The following is a 15,012-nucleotide window of genomic DNA, read 5'->3' on the forward strand; positions in this document are numbered from 1 at the left end:
CAGTGCTATGAAAGCACCCTGATGTCTCCGGTCTGTTGTTAGGACTGTTGCATTTCATAAATAAACAGCGCAATCACGCACAGCAGGTGAACTAAACTACTGAGCAGGCAGATTAGATTGCACACAAAAGCAGAGAGCAAACAGTACAGGGGTACATTAACGTGAGAACGTGGGGTTTCCTGCCACCTCCCTCAACACTTTTAGTGGACTCAAAAATAAGAACTGTAACGTAAGGATGGAAGCAAAAGTAAACAGTCATGCGAGTGGTGCGTACGCACGCCCCACAGCGAGCTATCTGTTTTCAATTATCGCACCTGTGCACAATAATTCAAAACAGATGTTGGCCGTGCGGATAACCGCAAGCAATAGGCAGTGGGTGAAGCAAAGACGGGACATGCACCCACCTTTGCCCAATTGCGTGCTGTCTTTCTTAGAAAGACGCTGGCAAAGCCCAATAGCCTGTGCGGGAAAAAAAATACACACACGAGCGTGTGGTGAGCTTGGTGAGCTTTCTAAAGTCCCTTACTTAAAGTCTTGCAAGCAGCACATGCGTGCGGCTCTAGGCTCGACCTAAAAAGGGGGAGTGCAGAATGATCTCCCCTGTAGACCTAAATGCAATGTAGGCTCACTGGAGTGCAATTTGTTGTGTCCATGGGCTGGGTGTGCAGGGTTATTTGGAAATCCACCGATGCTCTGCCCAGTCTTTCCAAATCTTTAAGTATTCATAGGGACAACCGCAAGCCAGATAAACTGGGCACTCCAGGCCCATGAAGAAATCCATGTCCTTTGCTCATCCAACCCAGGTCGGGCCCCTTCACTTTTCCACTCCCTTGCAACGTCCCTCTTGGCCACAAGCAATCCCATCCACAGCAGGGCCTTTTGATATCTTGAGCTTATAAATCTGATCATTGACCAATAAACCTTAGATATTTTCTATGACAAACAAGGAATATGTATCCTCTAGGTGTATGAATGCAAAATGATCCCCTCCATTCTTGGATTAAAGTATATCCAACGTCGTCACCATCTTGAAGCCTTGATTCTTGATGAATTTTGTGGATCGCTCTTATTCTAAAATAGTTCCCCATTTCCTGATTTTTTTCTTGAAAAGGAAGATTCTTGAATACAACCCTCGATTTCGCAGGGCCTTCACAACTAGCTGTGCTGCATTGTTGTAGATGAAATGTAAGATTTCTCCCTGCAAAGCTTCTAGGTCAAGATTGTTTTCTTTCTTTAAAGGTTGAGGACATGGCCTAGAATTAAAATCTATTGGAAGGGAATACCAGAGTATGAAGTGGTGTTGGCCAGGTCAGGAGACACACCAGTATCTTCCCCAGCAGTATAGATGTCAAAGGGGGCAGCAAGCCAAGGAGTTAAGTTTGACAAGCTTAATCTTAGCCTTAGCTATTAGAGGCTCTCTGCTCTTTCCTTTGTTGTTTACTGGATGATGTATGGCACTTTCCTTACTGTGAGTATTGTTCTCTATAATGCCCATAGTAACATTATTTTTAATTGGATTAGACTGTTAATAATACCATCTTTTTGGCCATAGTATTACGTTCACTGGTAATTTTGAAAAGCGCCCAAAGAAACGTTGTGTCAGTATTGACCTTGATGACTTGTAAGGCCTTCACTACACATTTGAAAAAGAGGTGCTCCCCATCAAGGGGCATAACTAGGGCCTTAGACTGCACCTCAGTTCTAAGTGATGTGCTGCAAAGCTAATAGACCTATTTCTGTTGACAATTGGCAAAACGCACTTTTGGAGACATTTAATAAGGTATCAATAAGAGCGGACGGTTCAAATTCTTATTCCTTCAAGATAACCTTTTCCTGGGACTGGGAGTCATCTGGCAATCTGTCCATGAGAACAGAGTTGTAGTGCCTTAGTTCTCTAATATAGCATTATACAATGGTTCAGGCATTAGCAATCTTTGTCAATGTTGCTGCAAATACTTTAACGTGCTTGCCTATGGTGTCCATTTGAAGCCCTTTCCTGTCTGGGAATACTGCGCATGGATCTGTAATGTTGAGTGAATGATGTTGCACTGCAGTTGAGCTGGCAGCAGTTTTATCAGGTAGCTTATACTTTTTCTCTACGGGAGCAACAAATGTTGAGATTGTGGCTAGATTCCTCCTTAGACTTTCTTCCTAACAGTAGTCTACGATATGAATAGATCTGATGGATTTCCTAGCTTTATCTTTAAAATAAAAAATCACAATTGTCTTTACTTTCATCCCTAATCTCAAGTTTAGAACTGTGAGGAACTGAATCCTGATGAGTTATTTCTGAAGGGCTATATGCATCCCACATACGCATATGGTCATCCAGAAAGGACATGTGGCTATCACCCTGATCATCATTAGTACTCTTTTCCTTACTACTTTCACCTTTGGAATCTGGAAAGTAGTCATCTGTGTCTTAAGGATGTTCATACAATGGGCCAACTAGAGATGAACCTTTGCGGAGGAACAATGACTGGGTTAGATTGTGTAGAAGACGATGTAAACTAAGGAGTCACAGGTTACAGTACCATTGGCACTGATGGGTGAGGTGCCAATGGAGCCGTCATCTTTTAAACATACTCTTCAATGAGTCCAAAAACGTGGCTGGCACTTGGATGTATGGTGGAGCAGATTCCATCAATAGGGGGTCTGTAGTTCCATCTATTGCCATGCTGGTAAATATAGGTTTCCTCATGCTGAAAGTCATCATCATGAATTAATTGAATGTACATATCCTTATGAGTTTCTACTCAAAATACATCATACTGACTCTCATCATCTTCATCTGAGTTTTTTTGCATTAAATCCTGCTCCTCTCTTTCCTTGGTGAATATAGTGAAAGGGAACTCATTATTTAGTAGCCTTGGTGGATAATCCTGTATTATTAAAATCAGTGAAAGAAACAATTGCACAGGAATGGCTCACTCTACAAAACTGATGTGCAAGGGTAAAGTAAGTATTGCTGAAGGTGTCATACTCATTCTTGTTGAGGAAGTTACAGTTGTCAGAAATATCACCAAGGGTGGAGTTGATGGTGCAGATGTGATACTGCGATCAACAATGTATATGTCAAAAGTGAGTTGTTGATGAGGATTGCCATCATCAGCATTCGGGTCATTGTAAATTTCTTGCTCGTAGTCCAAGTGGTCTTGATCATAATGGATGTGGTCTTTGTCATTGACGCCATACTTCTTGTTGTCAGCAGAGTCTTATTCTCCGAACAAAGAGTCTTGTTTGTCAACAACAGTGATGCTGACAATAATTCTTTGTTGACAAGACTGTTGATGATGAAGTGTTCTTGATCATAAGTGTGTGGCTGAAGGAGATGTTGCTATTGAAGAAGGTTTGAGAGACCACTCCGAAAGAGCCTTGCATGGTCCATCGCTGGTCTTTCGGATCTTGGTTGTGTTAGGAGGCTTGTCATCTTCACCAAAGGTTGGTCCACAGAGGCAGAGCTAAAGGACACCTTAATGATTGAGAATGACTTGACAGGATCTTAGGAGGCAGGATCCAATGTTCACTTCTTGCTCTTGGCAGTGGTCTATGGGGGAGCACGCTTGACAGATTCAGCACCAGGTGCCTTTGGTGCTATTAAGAGCTTTCCAATGTCTTGCAGCTTTATTATAATCTAAATAGTCCAGCTAGCAAAGTGAGAAATCTAGGCGTCATCTTCGATGCTGGCCTCAATTTTATGGCACATGCGAATAAAACTGCGGCTTCAGCTCATATGAAATTGAGAATGATTAGGAAAATACTACCTTTCCTACCGAACACGGCCGGGAAAACACTGGTCAGCTCACTAGTCCTGTACTCCTTGGACTATTGTAACGCTCTATTCTTAAATGCCCAAGTCCGAGTGACAAATAAGATGCAGTCAATCCAAAATGCAGCCGCACGAATGCTGGCTGGGATCCCCAAGTTCGCACCAGTTACAAACATCATTTGGGATCTCCATTGGCTCCCGATACGCAGCCGTATCAAATTCAAATCGCTGTGTATTGTTTACAAGTCACTCAATAATCAAGGTCCCCACTTTCTCAAACAGAATCTTCTCCATCATGTCCCAACCCGATCTCTTCGTTCCTCTATTCAGAACTTCTTGGCTGTGCCTTGCACTAGAACAGTCACCTGGGGCGACAGGCGTTTCCTGGTTGCCGCCCCTAGACTCTGGAACACCCTTCCTGCACATATCCGAGCAAGTCCCTCCCTGTTCACATTCCGCAAACAGCTAAAGACGTGGTTATTTGACCAATAGCCTTGTATATCTTCTTTACCCCAGTTGCTGATCCATCCCTTAACTAGCGCCGAGACGCCCACGGGTATTCGCCGCGCTCTACAAATGTCAATAAATAAATAAATAAATACTCTTTTCTGGCTGCCTAAGAATGACAAGGGTTCAAAATTCATTCCTTCAAGCTGTTGTCTGTCCTGGTGACAATTTGACAGAGGTCTCTGGGATCAGCCTACCTAACTACAAAAAGGAGCTTAGGTTGGCGGAGGATAAACAAAACAGACACAACAATTAGAATGTAGGTAGAAAAAATCATTTCTGGAGAAGAACAGAAGATTACTATCCAAATATTAGATGATAGCTAGCCCCATGCATAACCCTCCTCCTTTTCGCAGCTGGGAATGGGACCAGCCATGACGGAGTTATTTATTAGATGGGCAGTAGAAAATCTGAGCAGTTGAGCACCGAGAGGGAATGGAAGTCTGTTCATCTGATTGGCTGAACTTCAAATGATAAAATAAAGTGGATAGACTACTTATAATTTATGGCTGTCTCAGTGTGGTCTGAGAATAAGTGTATGCTGCTGTGTTGACATTGATTACTGAAAGCTCCCTGTCTGACATCAGGTGATAGTTCAAACATGTGGATCTATGAAAGATCCAATGCTGAAGAAAAATATTTCAAATTTGCTTGCCAGGGTTTGTTTACCTGGCCTGTTTTTGTTCTGTTTCAAGTGTCCTGGAAGGAAAGAAAGAGTTTGCGTGGTCAGCCCAGAAGTGCTCTAAAAACTGACACAAATCTGGTGTTGATGTTGGTGTAGTAGCTTCAGATTTTGATTACTCGTGAAGAAGTAAAATAATGAAGTAAACATGCCCCATTTATTAATTTGATTTCCTGTTTTATTGCCCTGCTTTTTGTGTGTTACCTGGTTTGCTGGGAGGCAATTCTTAATGCTCTGTGGATGCTTGGATTGAGTTTCATTAAGTTTCAACTAGTGTCATTTAAGTGAGTCGGATAAAGCACCTGGATTTTCCACGTAAAATAAGACAAAGTTGAAATTAAACACTTTGAGCCATAAAGATAGATATGTCACACCACTACTGAATTTTCTTGTGAAGAGCGGATCATTAACGGGAGAAAATAAAATGTAGTGAAAAGGTAATCCTGTTTTTCAAATTCTAAACTGTCCCGACTTAAAAGCATAAAAGATAGGTTTGATGCTGTTTAAGGAATTTTGAGATCCGTTTCCTATTGGTGGCTAACCGTTCTTTTTTGACATAATAGCATTGTGAAGCGGTACCTAGTTACTATAGTTGGTTTTAAATTGCTGCCTTCCATCAGCCTACGTGTTTCATTCTTTGGAGCTTTTGCAGGGATTTTTTTTTTGCAACTATTACCATATCACTTAAAAATTCTCTTATGTTCTTTTTAGTGCTATATGCCGTAATATTTCCCTTCATAAATTCAGTGTTTTCATTCAAATCTTTATTTATGTCCCCAAAGGTTGATATTGCTTTAGAGAAGCAGGCCTACTTAGGAGCAGCTACGATGGACATGAGTGCCTTGGTCTAGGCTGGCTAGTTGGAAATTTGCTTGTATCCTAGTTCATATGCACACCATACCGTTCTTTTAATAGTTCTCGCTGTTGTTTTTATAATTTTCTAGATGGACTTCAGAAGATCTTTTACCACCAAGTGCTAGGCAAGCTGAATGACTGGGTACAATGATCTAACAATATGCTTGTGGATCTACAAGCAGGCTTTAGGCCAAAAATTTGCACCCTGAATCAAATTTTGAAATTTCTGATTCTGTATTGGAAAACAGTAAAGTTTGGTAACGGTAATCTCCACATATTCTTCGTAGATTTGTAAACTGCATTCAACATGGTTCCCAGAAAGGAAGCTAAAGGAAGTTCTAGCCAGACTAGGCATCCCAGCTAATATCCAAGATAACATCATAAGGATCAGTGAGAATAATTCTGCTTGTGTTAGATATGGGCCAAAAGGGGAATTGACGGGAGCGTTTGATATAGAGAAGGGTGTGCGACAGGGGTGTGTACAAGCTCCATTACCTTTCACGCTGTGTATAAACGACCTAGCAAAAGCGATAAACTTTCCATACAACGATGGCCCTATAAAAATCTCAACCTTGCTATTTGTAGACAATTCTTTGCTTATCTCTTAAACTCAAAGTGCAAGAGATCTTAAATTGCTATATGTTGTTTTGTTCAGAGTGACACCTCAAGTTAAATATATCTAAAACGAAATGTATGGAATTAAATGCATGAAGGCCTACTTTTGTAAGATTTGTGGCCAGTAATTCCCCCCTTGAGCGTGTGCGCAACTTTGTAAATTTGGGGGGAGCTTGTCCCAAAATTCTAGCTGGAAAGCAGAGATAAGCAAGAGTACACTTTAAATCCAGCCAGAGGCGAGGTCAGTCCTTAAAATGGCTAGGAAAATTAAGTCTAGGAACTCAACTCCAGCTTTAGAACTCTATAAATAAAAAGCAAAGAGTGCTACTTTACATGGAGCTGAATGGTGGGGTCACTCCTGTATTCAGGAGGTATCTGTGGCAGAGAATCATTTACGAGACAGCTGCTCAACCTACCACACAGCACACCAATTCTCCCTTTGTCGCTGGACCTGGGATTGGATCCAATATCTTTTACCAGCCAGTCTAGAACCCTCTTGTTTGGGTAAAGGCTTTGGGCTACACCCAAATTGGACTTGTATAGGTCTTCTGTTGGAGAATTACTATCCTCCCCAGATCATTGAGAATCCCATGGATTTTCATACTTAAAGAATATGTTGAAAACCCTTGCTTTCGAAACCTTGTTGGCTAATCCCGACGAGGCTGCTAATATTTCGAAGCAGTCAATCAGAAACAGGTGAAGGGATTATTTCTGGGGAGAGTATATTTGGAAATGTTCCTCAGGAAACCAAGATAATCCCTTCTTACGAGGACTCCTTAAATTCCATACAAGCCTCTTTCCCTAGACAGCTTTATTTGAAGGTTCATTATGCAACCCTCCCAGTGTCTGCCTTTGTAAGGAGTTGCAGGAATTTAAGTAATCTGAACCACCTTTGCCCAACGGGTAACGTTGGGCGTGACTCTATTGAGCACCTTGTCTTCATGTGCCCTGCCTTTAGATGGCCTCAGAAGAAATGGATTCTCCCGGTGTGCCGACTGTTGGGCTTATGATCTTCCCAGCTAGCACTGAGGATTTTAAAAACTGCCACAAGGGAAGTGATAGTGATCAGCTTATCAAAGTACCTGCACACTGCTTGGAAAATATGTATCCATGTGGGCTTAGTGGACAAAAACATATCTATGTAGGTGCAGCGGACGAACCAGCGTTGTGGATGAGGAAAGCCTTGGAAACCTTTTTAGATCTATTTTAAGTGAGCCCCTTCTATTGGGTAGATATCGGGTAGGAACTGTGGCTATAACGAATGATGTAGTTTTATCTTATTTTCCTTTTTTGTTGTTTTTAACATGTTTATCTGTTTATGAATCGTTGATCTGACGTAATTGTTATGATGGATTTTTAATCCGAAACAAACATATTTTGATGATGATGATGGTACAAGCTCTTTATCTTTTTGAGATATTTATTAGTTCTAAAAATAACTTTTTTTTTAAAAGAGGAAAATTGTTTTATGTTTAAGAGGCAATTTGCCTTTTCTAGCAGAAAGCTATACATTTGTATTTAGTAAAATGCTACAGGAACCCTCGCATGACCTGGACAATTTAGTGTGTACCTTTTCAACAGGGATTCCCCTGAAGGAGAACTAGGATTACAGGTAAACAGCTTATCCTCTCTCATTCATCCGACGATTCACACATCCACTCCCTTACTATCTATCCTTACATGTCCTCACTCACAAATTGCTTACTCATCCATGCATCTCACTCTCCTGTTCATCTGCTTACCCTTTTCTCATTCGCTTGCTTATTCACCCAGCCACTCACACGCCCATCTTTCCAGGTGCCTATTTCTACACTTGCATATCTGTGCTCAGTTGAGCTCTTTATTAAAGCTTTTGGCATTGGCCTTTGAGCATAATAAGGCATTAACAACAGAATAACACATTTGATTTCATAAGCAATAAAAGGTCCATCACAAATAATCCCTATATTCCTTGGTGATCACAGTCTTGGCAGCTTTATTATCTCTGTGAGGGCTTCAAAGTTCCAGGTGCTTAATACTCAAAATATAATACCTGCATCATCCAGCTTGTACAGTGTCTTATTTCTCTCTTACAGTTCACCTGCAGTTCTTGGGGCCACTTAGGGCATTTGTGTTCCTCTTGTAGGCGTTGTGCCTATCGGCGTAGAATTCTGGATTTTCATCTGCTGTTCTCCTAAAGCCATCCACTCTTGCATTTATTCCTAGGCTCCCTGCCGCTGCCAATGCAGTGTATCTGTCTTTGAACTTGTACTTGCATTGGACACCTAGGGAGGCGTCTTTTACTTATTGATTTTCTTCATTTTTGTGAGTGAAGTTCTTCCCCTAGATGGGGTGTTCATAACCGTCCCTGTAGCTCAGTTAATTCCCAGGCTTCCAGAGGGTACCCCATGTTTTATGTTTCTCCATACCCAAGAGAGTCAAAAGTTTATACAACCACTCTAGCTTTGTCGAATAGTATCCATCCTCCATTTGGCCGAAATGACTTGTTTGGCGGCGCAAAGAGCCAGGGTGATAGCCCAGCCACTCGCTGAGCGTAGTGGGTAAGTTAACACGTTGGAAAGTCCAAGCAGGCAGGGTCTGTCTGGGATCGCAAACCAGCCCTGGCAATTACGTCTGACTGGCCCGGGGTGAGGGGGAGTAGGTGTACACTGCTGCTGTGCTTTTGTTACAAGGGGCCGATTTTGCATCATTGCTACAAAACTGGCCCCGTTAACAAAAAGAGCCCCACACCGGTCCAAAACCGCCCCCACCCTTCCGGCCACCGGGGAAACGCCCGGTGCCTGCTACCCGCTACGGCCAGTCCAGCCATGTCAGCAGGATGTAACTGGGGAAAGGAGGTATATCTGTGCTTTACATTTCATTGATAGCAGTGAGTGAGTTCTTCAGACCGGAAGGGTTGGAGCATTGAGCAGTGCCATAAAATGTGGTCACTGTCCCTCGTTGACCACAGTGTCTCCAACATTGACCATCCCTATCTGGTCTTCTTCTAGGCGGTCGGGCAGGGGTATAATGCCAATAGTGGGTGATTTTTAAGAGCGTTTCTTTACATCCAACACAACAGGCAGTTGAGCTCGCTCTGTGCATAATGTATGACCATTCCATGGGGGTAAAGGGACATTCACACTTAGTTCCCATTGCAGCTGCGCTGATGAGATAGGTTTATTTCCTGGGGTGTTAAGAAAGGCATAGCTCTCTGCCAGAAGGCTTTTATCTGATACACAGGTTAAAAGACACTTCTCAAAAGGCGTAAGCGGTCGGCAGGCATATGGTCTGATGTTGGGTTGTGTGACCCAATGCTTAATCGCAAGGTATTGCCAATGCGCAGTAGAGGGGTTATCATAGTTCGACTGAATTTGCGCAAAATCTAGGAGACCATCCTGATCAAAGGAATCTCCCACTCTCTTACAACCAGCAGCCTGCCAGTGTGTGAAGGGTGTTCCACGCAAGGCGGGGAGAAGTCCGAATTGCTAATATTAGGTTTCTGTGGTGAAATTGTTTTAAGTTATATGCAAGCATGGATATAAAAAAGCAGGCCAGGCAGTTAAAAAAACAGTCAGGTGGCAATCCTAGACCTTGCAGCCATGATCCAGTGCTGTGAAGCCCAGGGTGCTGGGTCACAACTCTGGCCCTGCAGCACTACACCATTTCTGGGAGGCCTACAGAAGGGGGAGGCTCTTCAGGGCGCACAGCACGTGGTCATGGCTGCTATGTCCAGACGAAGGGCCCACTAGGTTTCAAGCTGCATGTGTTTCACTTCCAAGATTGTAGCGGCCTATGGGTGATATCTATAGGTCATATGATTGACATGTTCTGAACGGTCCTACAAATTTCTTCTTGGCATTGTTGCTAGTTCCAGAGAGGCACACCTTTTGAACAATGTAAAGTTCTAGAAAGCATCAACACATCGAAAAGTTAGTTTGCAAACTGCTGAATTTTATAAATAGTTAAACTGAAAAACGTTGCCATGCTATGAACTAATCTGCTACATATTTTGGGTGTAACGTTTTATCCTAAAATTGCATACCCTCTGCTATTTGGTTGTGATAGGTTGCCTGTGGGGCAGCTTTACCCAGCATATACTTTTCCTCTTAGAATGAGCCCTCCCTCATGCCACACCTGAGAACCCTGGTACCTAATTGGGCTATAACCACAAGAGTCCGCAGAATAGAACGTTTAATTTTTGTGGAGTAAAACTTTCATTGATTAAACTACATAACGCCGCTCTTATAATGATGCTTGTGAGACCTGGGCCCAGCGCTTCCATGCAATGTCACTAATGTAGTCTACTAACAGAGCGTTGAAATATATGGACTTGTTTTAGTTGGGATGTTATATTCTTATTCACTGTACGGATAGCTACACCCAAGCAGTTGTTTCACTTCAATTATGTAAAAGAAGATTAGTGGGCCTGTGATGTCACTTCCTATGATGTATTTTCCTGTGATGCAAATTAGAAGAGATTCGTAACTTCCGCTTTGCACAGGGCGCCAACGGATGGTCCTGGTGGGTGATTTATAACTGGTTGCTGCTTGTGTCTGCTTCCAGGGAAATACTGAGCTGTTACTGAGCTGATTTTTCTGTTTTCTAGATCGCACACTTCAAGACCCCTCGATATGTGTTATTTTTTGATTCGTTTCCGCTCACCGTGTCTGGAAAGGTAAGAATGACCAAGGGGAGGAGGGGAAGGCCTATGCTTGGGAGGGGGAGTAGCAAGGTGTGCAGCCGTCAGCAACACGAGCACCGCAGGCGTCAGCAGGGCCAGCTTCCGTCACAGGTGGAACAAACAGGCAGCAGAGGCAGGTTCAAGCTTTCTCCCACACGCACAGCCAGGCATAGCACAGGCCGCACCGAGGAAAGCTTCACTCACAAACACGTAAAGGAGAGATGCACCCAGGCAGCGTTAGCACAGACCTCCCCCACAAACACAGTACAGCAGCAGCATCATGCCAGCACGGTCCGGTCACATGTAGGACAGGTCTGGCACAGACATCAGGGCAGACAAACCATTACCCTCAAAACAGGTGCCTTATACATTAACTAGTCACAGGACCGGCTGTAGGGGAAACAATCATTACACGCAGAGTAGGCGCAGCAGTGGCAAAGTTAAGAGCATTGAAGCATCTCTAGCTGGTGCTTGCTCTCTCTTTCTCACTCTCACAAGCACACTTTCAGTGTTTCTAAATGAACACAGCTGCAGAGCAACATTGAACCATCTGTCACACTGGGAAGATGCACATCCCCGCGTGCCCTGGTGCTGCGGTGCATGCTTCCATTGCATGCACAGGACGGTACATCATGGGTAGCAGCCACCCAAGCATCCTCCACACATAGGCTAAGCATAGGCAAACGTAGTGCAAACTTCTGTCACACACAGAGCGAGAGCTGCCCAGGCAGCAGTAACGCAAACTTCTGTCACAAACATAGCGAGTGCAGCTCCGGCAGCAGTAATGTAAACTTCTGTCACACAAAGAGCGAGAGCGGCTCCGGCAGCAGTAATGTAAACTTCTGTCACACAAAGAGCAAGTGCAGCTCCGGCAGCAGTAATGTAAACTTCTGTCACACAAAGAGCAAGTGCAGCTCCGGCAGCAGTAATGTAAACTTCTGTCACACAAAGAGCGAGAGCGGCTCCGGCAGCAGTAATGTAAACTTCTGTCACACAAAGAGCGAGAGCGGCTCCGGAAGCAGTAATGTAAACTTCTGTCACACAAAGAGCAAGTGCAGCTCCGGCAGCAGTAATGTAAACTTCTGTCACACAAAGAGCGAGAGCGGCTCCGGCAGCAGTAATGTAAACTTCTGTCACACAAAGAGCAAGTGCAGCTCCGGCAGCAGTAATGTAAACTTCTGTCACACAAAGAGCAAGTGCAGCTCCGGCAGCAGTAATGTAAACTTCTGTCACACAAAGAGCGAGAGCGGCTCCGGCAGCAGTAATGTAAACTTCTGTCACACAAAGAGCGAGAGCGGCTCCGGCAGCAGTAATGTAAACTTCTGTCACACAAAGAGCAAGTGCAGCTCCGGCAGCAGTAATGTAAACTTCTGTCACACAAAGAGCGAGAGCGGCTCCGGCAGCAGTAATGTAAACTTCTGTCACACAAAGAGCAAGTGCAGCTCCGGCAGCAGTAATGTAAACTTCTGTCACACAAAGAGCGAGAGCGGCTCCGGCAGCAGTAATGTAAACTTCTGTCACACAAAGAGCGAGAGCGGCTCCGGCAGCACTAATGTACACTTCTGTCACACACAGAGCGAGTGCAGCTCTGGCAGCAGTAACGCAAACTTCTGTCACACACAGAGCGAGTGCAGCTCCGGCAGCAGTAATGTAAACTTCTGACACACACAGAGCGAGAGCGGCCCAGGCAGCAGTAACGCAAACTTCTGTCACAAACATAGCGAGTACAGCTCCAGGAGCAGTAATGTAAACTTCTGTCACACACAGAGCGAGTGCAGCTCCGGCAGCAGTAATGTACACTTCTGTCACAAACATAGCGAGTGCAGCTCCAGGAGCAGTAATGTAAACTTCTGTCACACACACAGCGAGTGCAGCTCCGGCGCAGTAATATAAACTTCTGTCACACAAAGAGCGAGAGCGGCTCCAGCAGCACTAATGTACACTTCTGTCACACACAGAGCGAGTGCAGCTCTGGCAGCAGTAACGCAAACTTCTGTCACACAAAGAGCCAGAGCGGCTCCGGCAGCACACATAGGCTAAGCATAGGCAAACGTTGTGCAAACGTCTGTCACACACAGAGCGAGATCGAATCAGGCAGCAGTAGTGCAAACTTCTGTCACACACATAGCGAGAGCGACCCAGGCAGCAGTAATGTAAACTTCTGACACACACAGAGCGAGAGCTGCCCAGGCAGCAGTAACGCAAACTTCTGTCACAAACATAGCGAGTACAGCTCCAGGAGCAGTAATGTAAACTTCTGTCACACACAGAGCGAGTACAGCTCCGGCAGCAGTAATGTACACTTCTGTCACAAACATAGCGAGTGCAGCTCCAGGAGCAGTAATGTAAACTTCTGTCACACACACAGCGAGTGCAGCTCCGGCGCAGTAATGTAAACTTCTGTCACACACACAGCGAGTGCAGCTCTGGCAGCAGTAATGCAAACTTCTGTCACACACAGAGCGAGAGCGGCCCAGGCAGCAGTAACGCAAACTTCTGTCACAAACATAGCGAGTGCAGCTCCAGGAGCAGTAATGTAAACTTCTGTCACACACACAGCGAGTGCAGCTCCGGCGCAGTAATGTAAACTTCTGTCACACACACAGCGAGTGCAGCTCTGGCAGCAGTAATGCAAACTTCTGTCTCACACAGATCGAGAGCGGCTCAGGCAGCAGTAATGTAAACTTCTATCACACACAGAGCGAGAACGGCTCGGGCAGCAGTAGTGCAAACTTCTGTCACACACAGAACGAGAGCGGCCCAGGCAGCAGTAATGCAAACTTTTGTCACACAAGGAGCGAGAGAGGCTCAGACAGCAGTAATGTAAACTTCTGTCACACACAAAGCGAGTGCAGCTCCGGCAGCAGTAATGTAAACTTCTGTCACACACAGAGCGAGTGCAGCTCCGGCAGCAGTAATGTGAAAGTCTGTCACACATAGAGCGCGAACGGCTCAGGCAGCAGTAATGCAAACTTCTGTCACACACAGAGCGAGAACAGCTCAGGCAGCAGTAATGCAAACTTCTGTCACACACAGAACGAGAGCGGCTCAGGCAGCAGTAATGCAAACTTCTGTCACACACAGAGCGAGAGCGGCCCAGGCATCAGTAATGCAAACTTCTGTCACACACAGAGCGAGTGCAGCTCCGGAAGCAGTAATGCAAACTTCTGTCACACATAGAGCGAGAGCAGCTCAGGCAGCAGTAATGTAAACTTCTGTCACACACAGAGCGAGAACGGCTCAGGCAGCAGTAATGCAAACTTCTGTCACACACAGAACGAGAGTGGCCCAGGCAGCAGTAATGCAAACTTCTGTCAGACAAGGAGCGCGAGAGGCTCAGGCAGCAGTAATGTAAACTTCTGTCACACACAAAGCGAGTGCAGCTCCGGCAGCAGTAATGTAAACTTCTGTCACACACAGAGCGAGTGCAGCTCTGGCAGCAGTAATGTGAAAGTCTGTCACACATAGAGCGCGAGCGGCTCAGGCAGCAGTAATGCAAACTTCTGTCACACACAGAGCGAGAACAGCTCAGGCAGCAGTAATGCAAACTTCTGTCACACACAGAACGAGAGCGGCTCAGGCAGCAGTAATGCAAACTTCTGTCACACACAGAGCGAGAGCGGCCCAGGCATCAGTAATGCAAACTTCTGTCACACACAGAGCGAGTGCAGCTCCGGAAGCAGTAATGCAAACTTCTGTCACACATAGAGCGAGAGCAGCTCAGGCAGCAGTAATGTAAACTTCTGTCACACACAGAGCGAGAACGGCTCAGGCAGCAGTAATGCAAACTTCTGTCACACACAGAACGAGAGTGGCCCAGGCAGCAGTAATGCAAACTTCTGTCAGACAAGGAGCGCGAGAGGCTCAGGCAGCAGTAATGTAAACTTCTGTCACACACAGAGCGAGTGCAGCTCCGGCAGC

General features: G+C 45.0%; 1 protein-coding gene across 1 annotated transcript in view; it reads left to right on the plus strand.

The window, feature by feature from the left end:
- ACSF2 (acyl-CoA synthetase family member 2) overlaps positions 1-15,012 on the plus strand; it is a 652,634-nt gene that overhangs the window by 627,394 nt on the left and 10,228 nt on the right. Inside the window, exon 15 of the mRNA XM_086930824.1 lies at positions 11,017-11,085. Within this exon, the coding sequence (XP_086786950.1) occupies positions 11,017-11,085 (69 nt within the window). The remainder of the gene's footprint in view (positions 1-11,016; positions 11,086-15,012) is intronic.

This window comes from Lissotriton vulgaris, chromosome 7 (genome assembly GCF_964263255.1).
Source record: "Lissotriton vulgaris chromosome 7, aLisVul1.2, whole genome shotgun sequence".
Taxonomy (NCBI): domain Eukaryota; kingdom Metazoa; phylum Chordata; class Amphibia; order Caudata; family Salamandridae; genus Lissotriton; species Lissotriton vulgaris.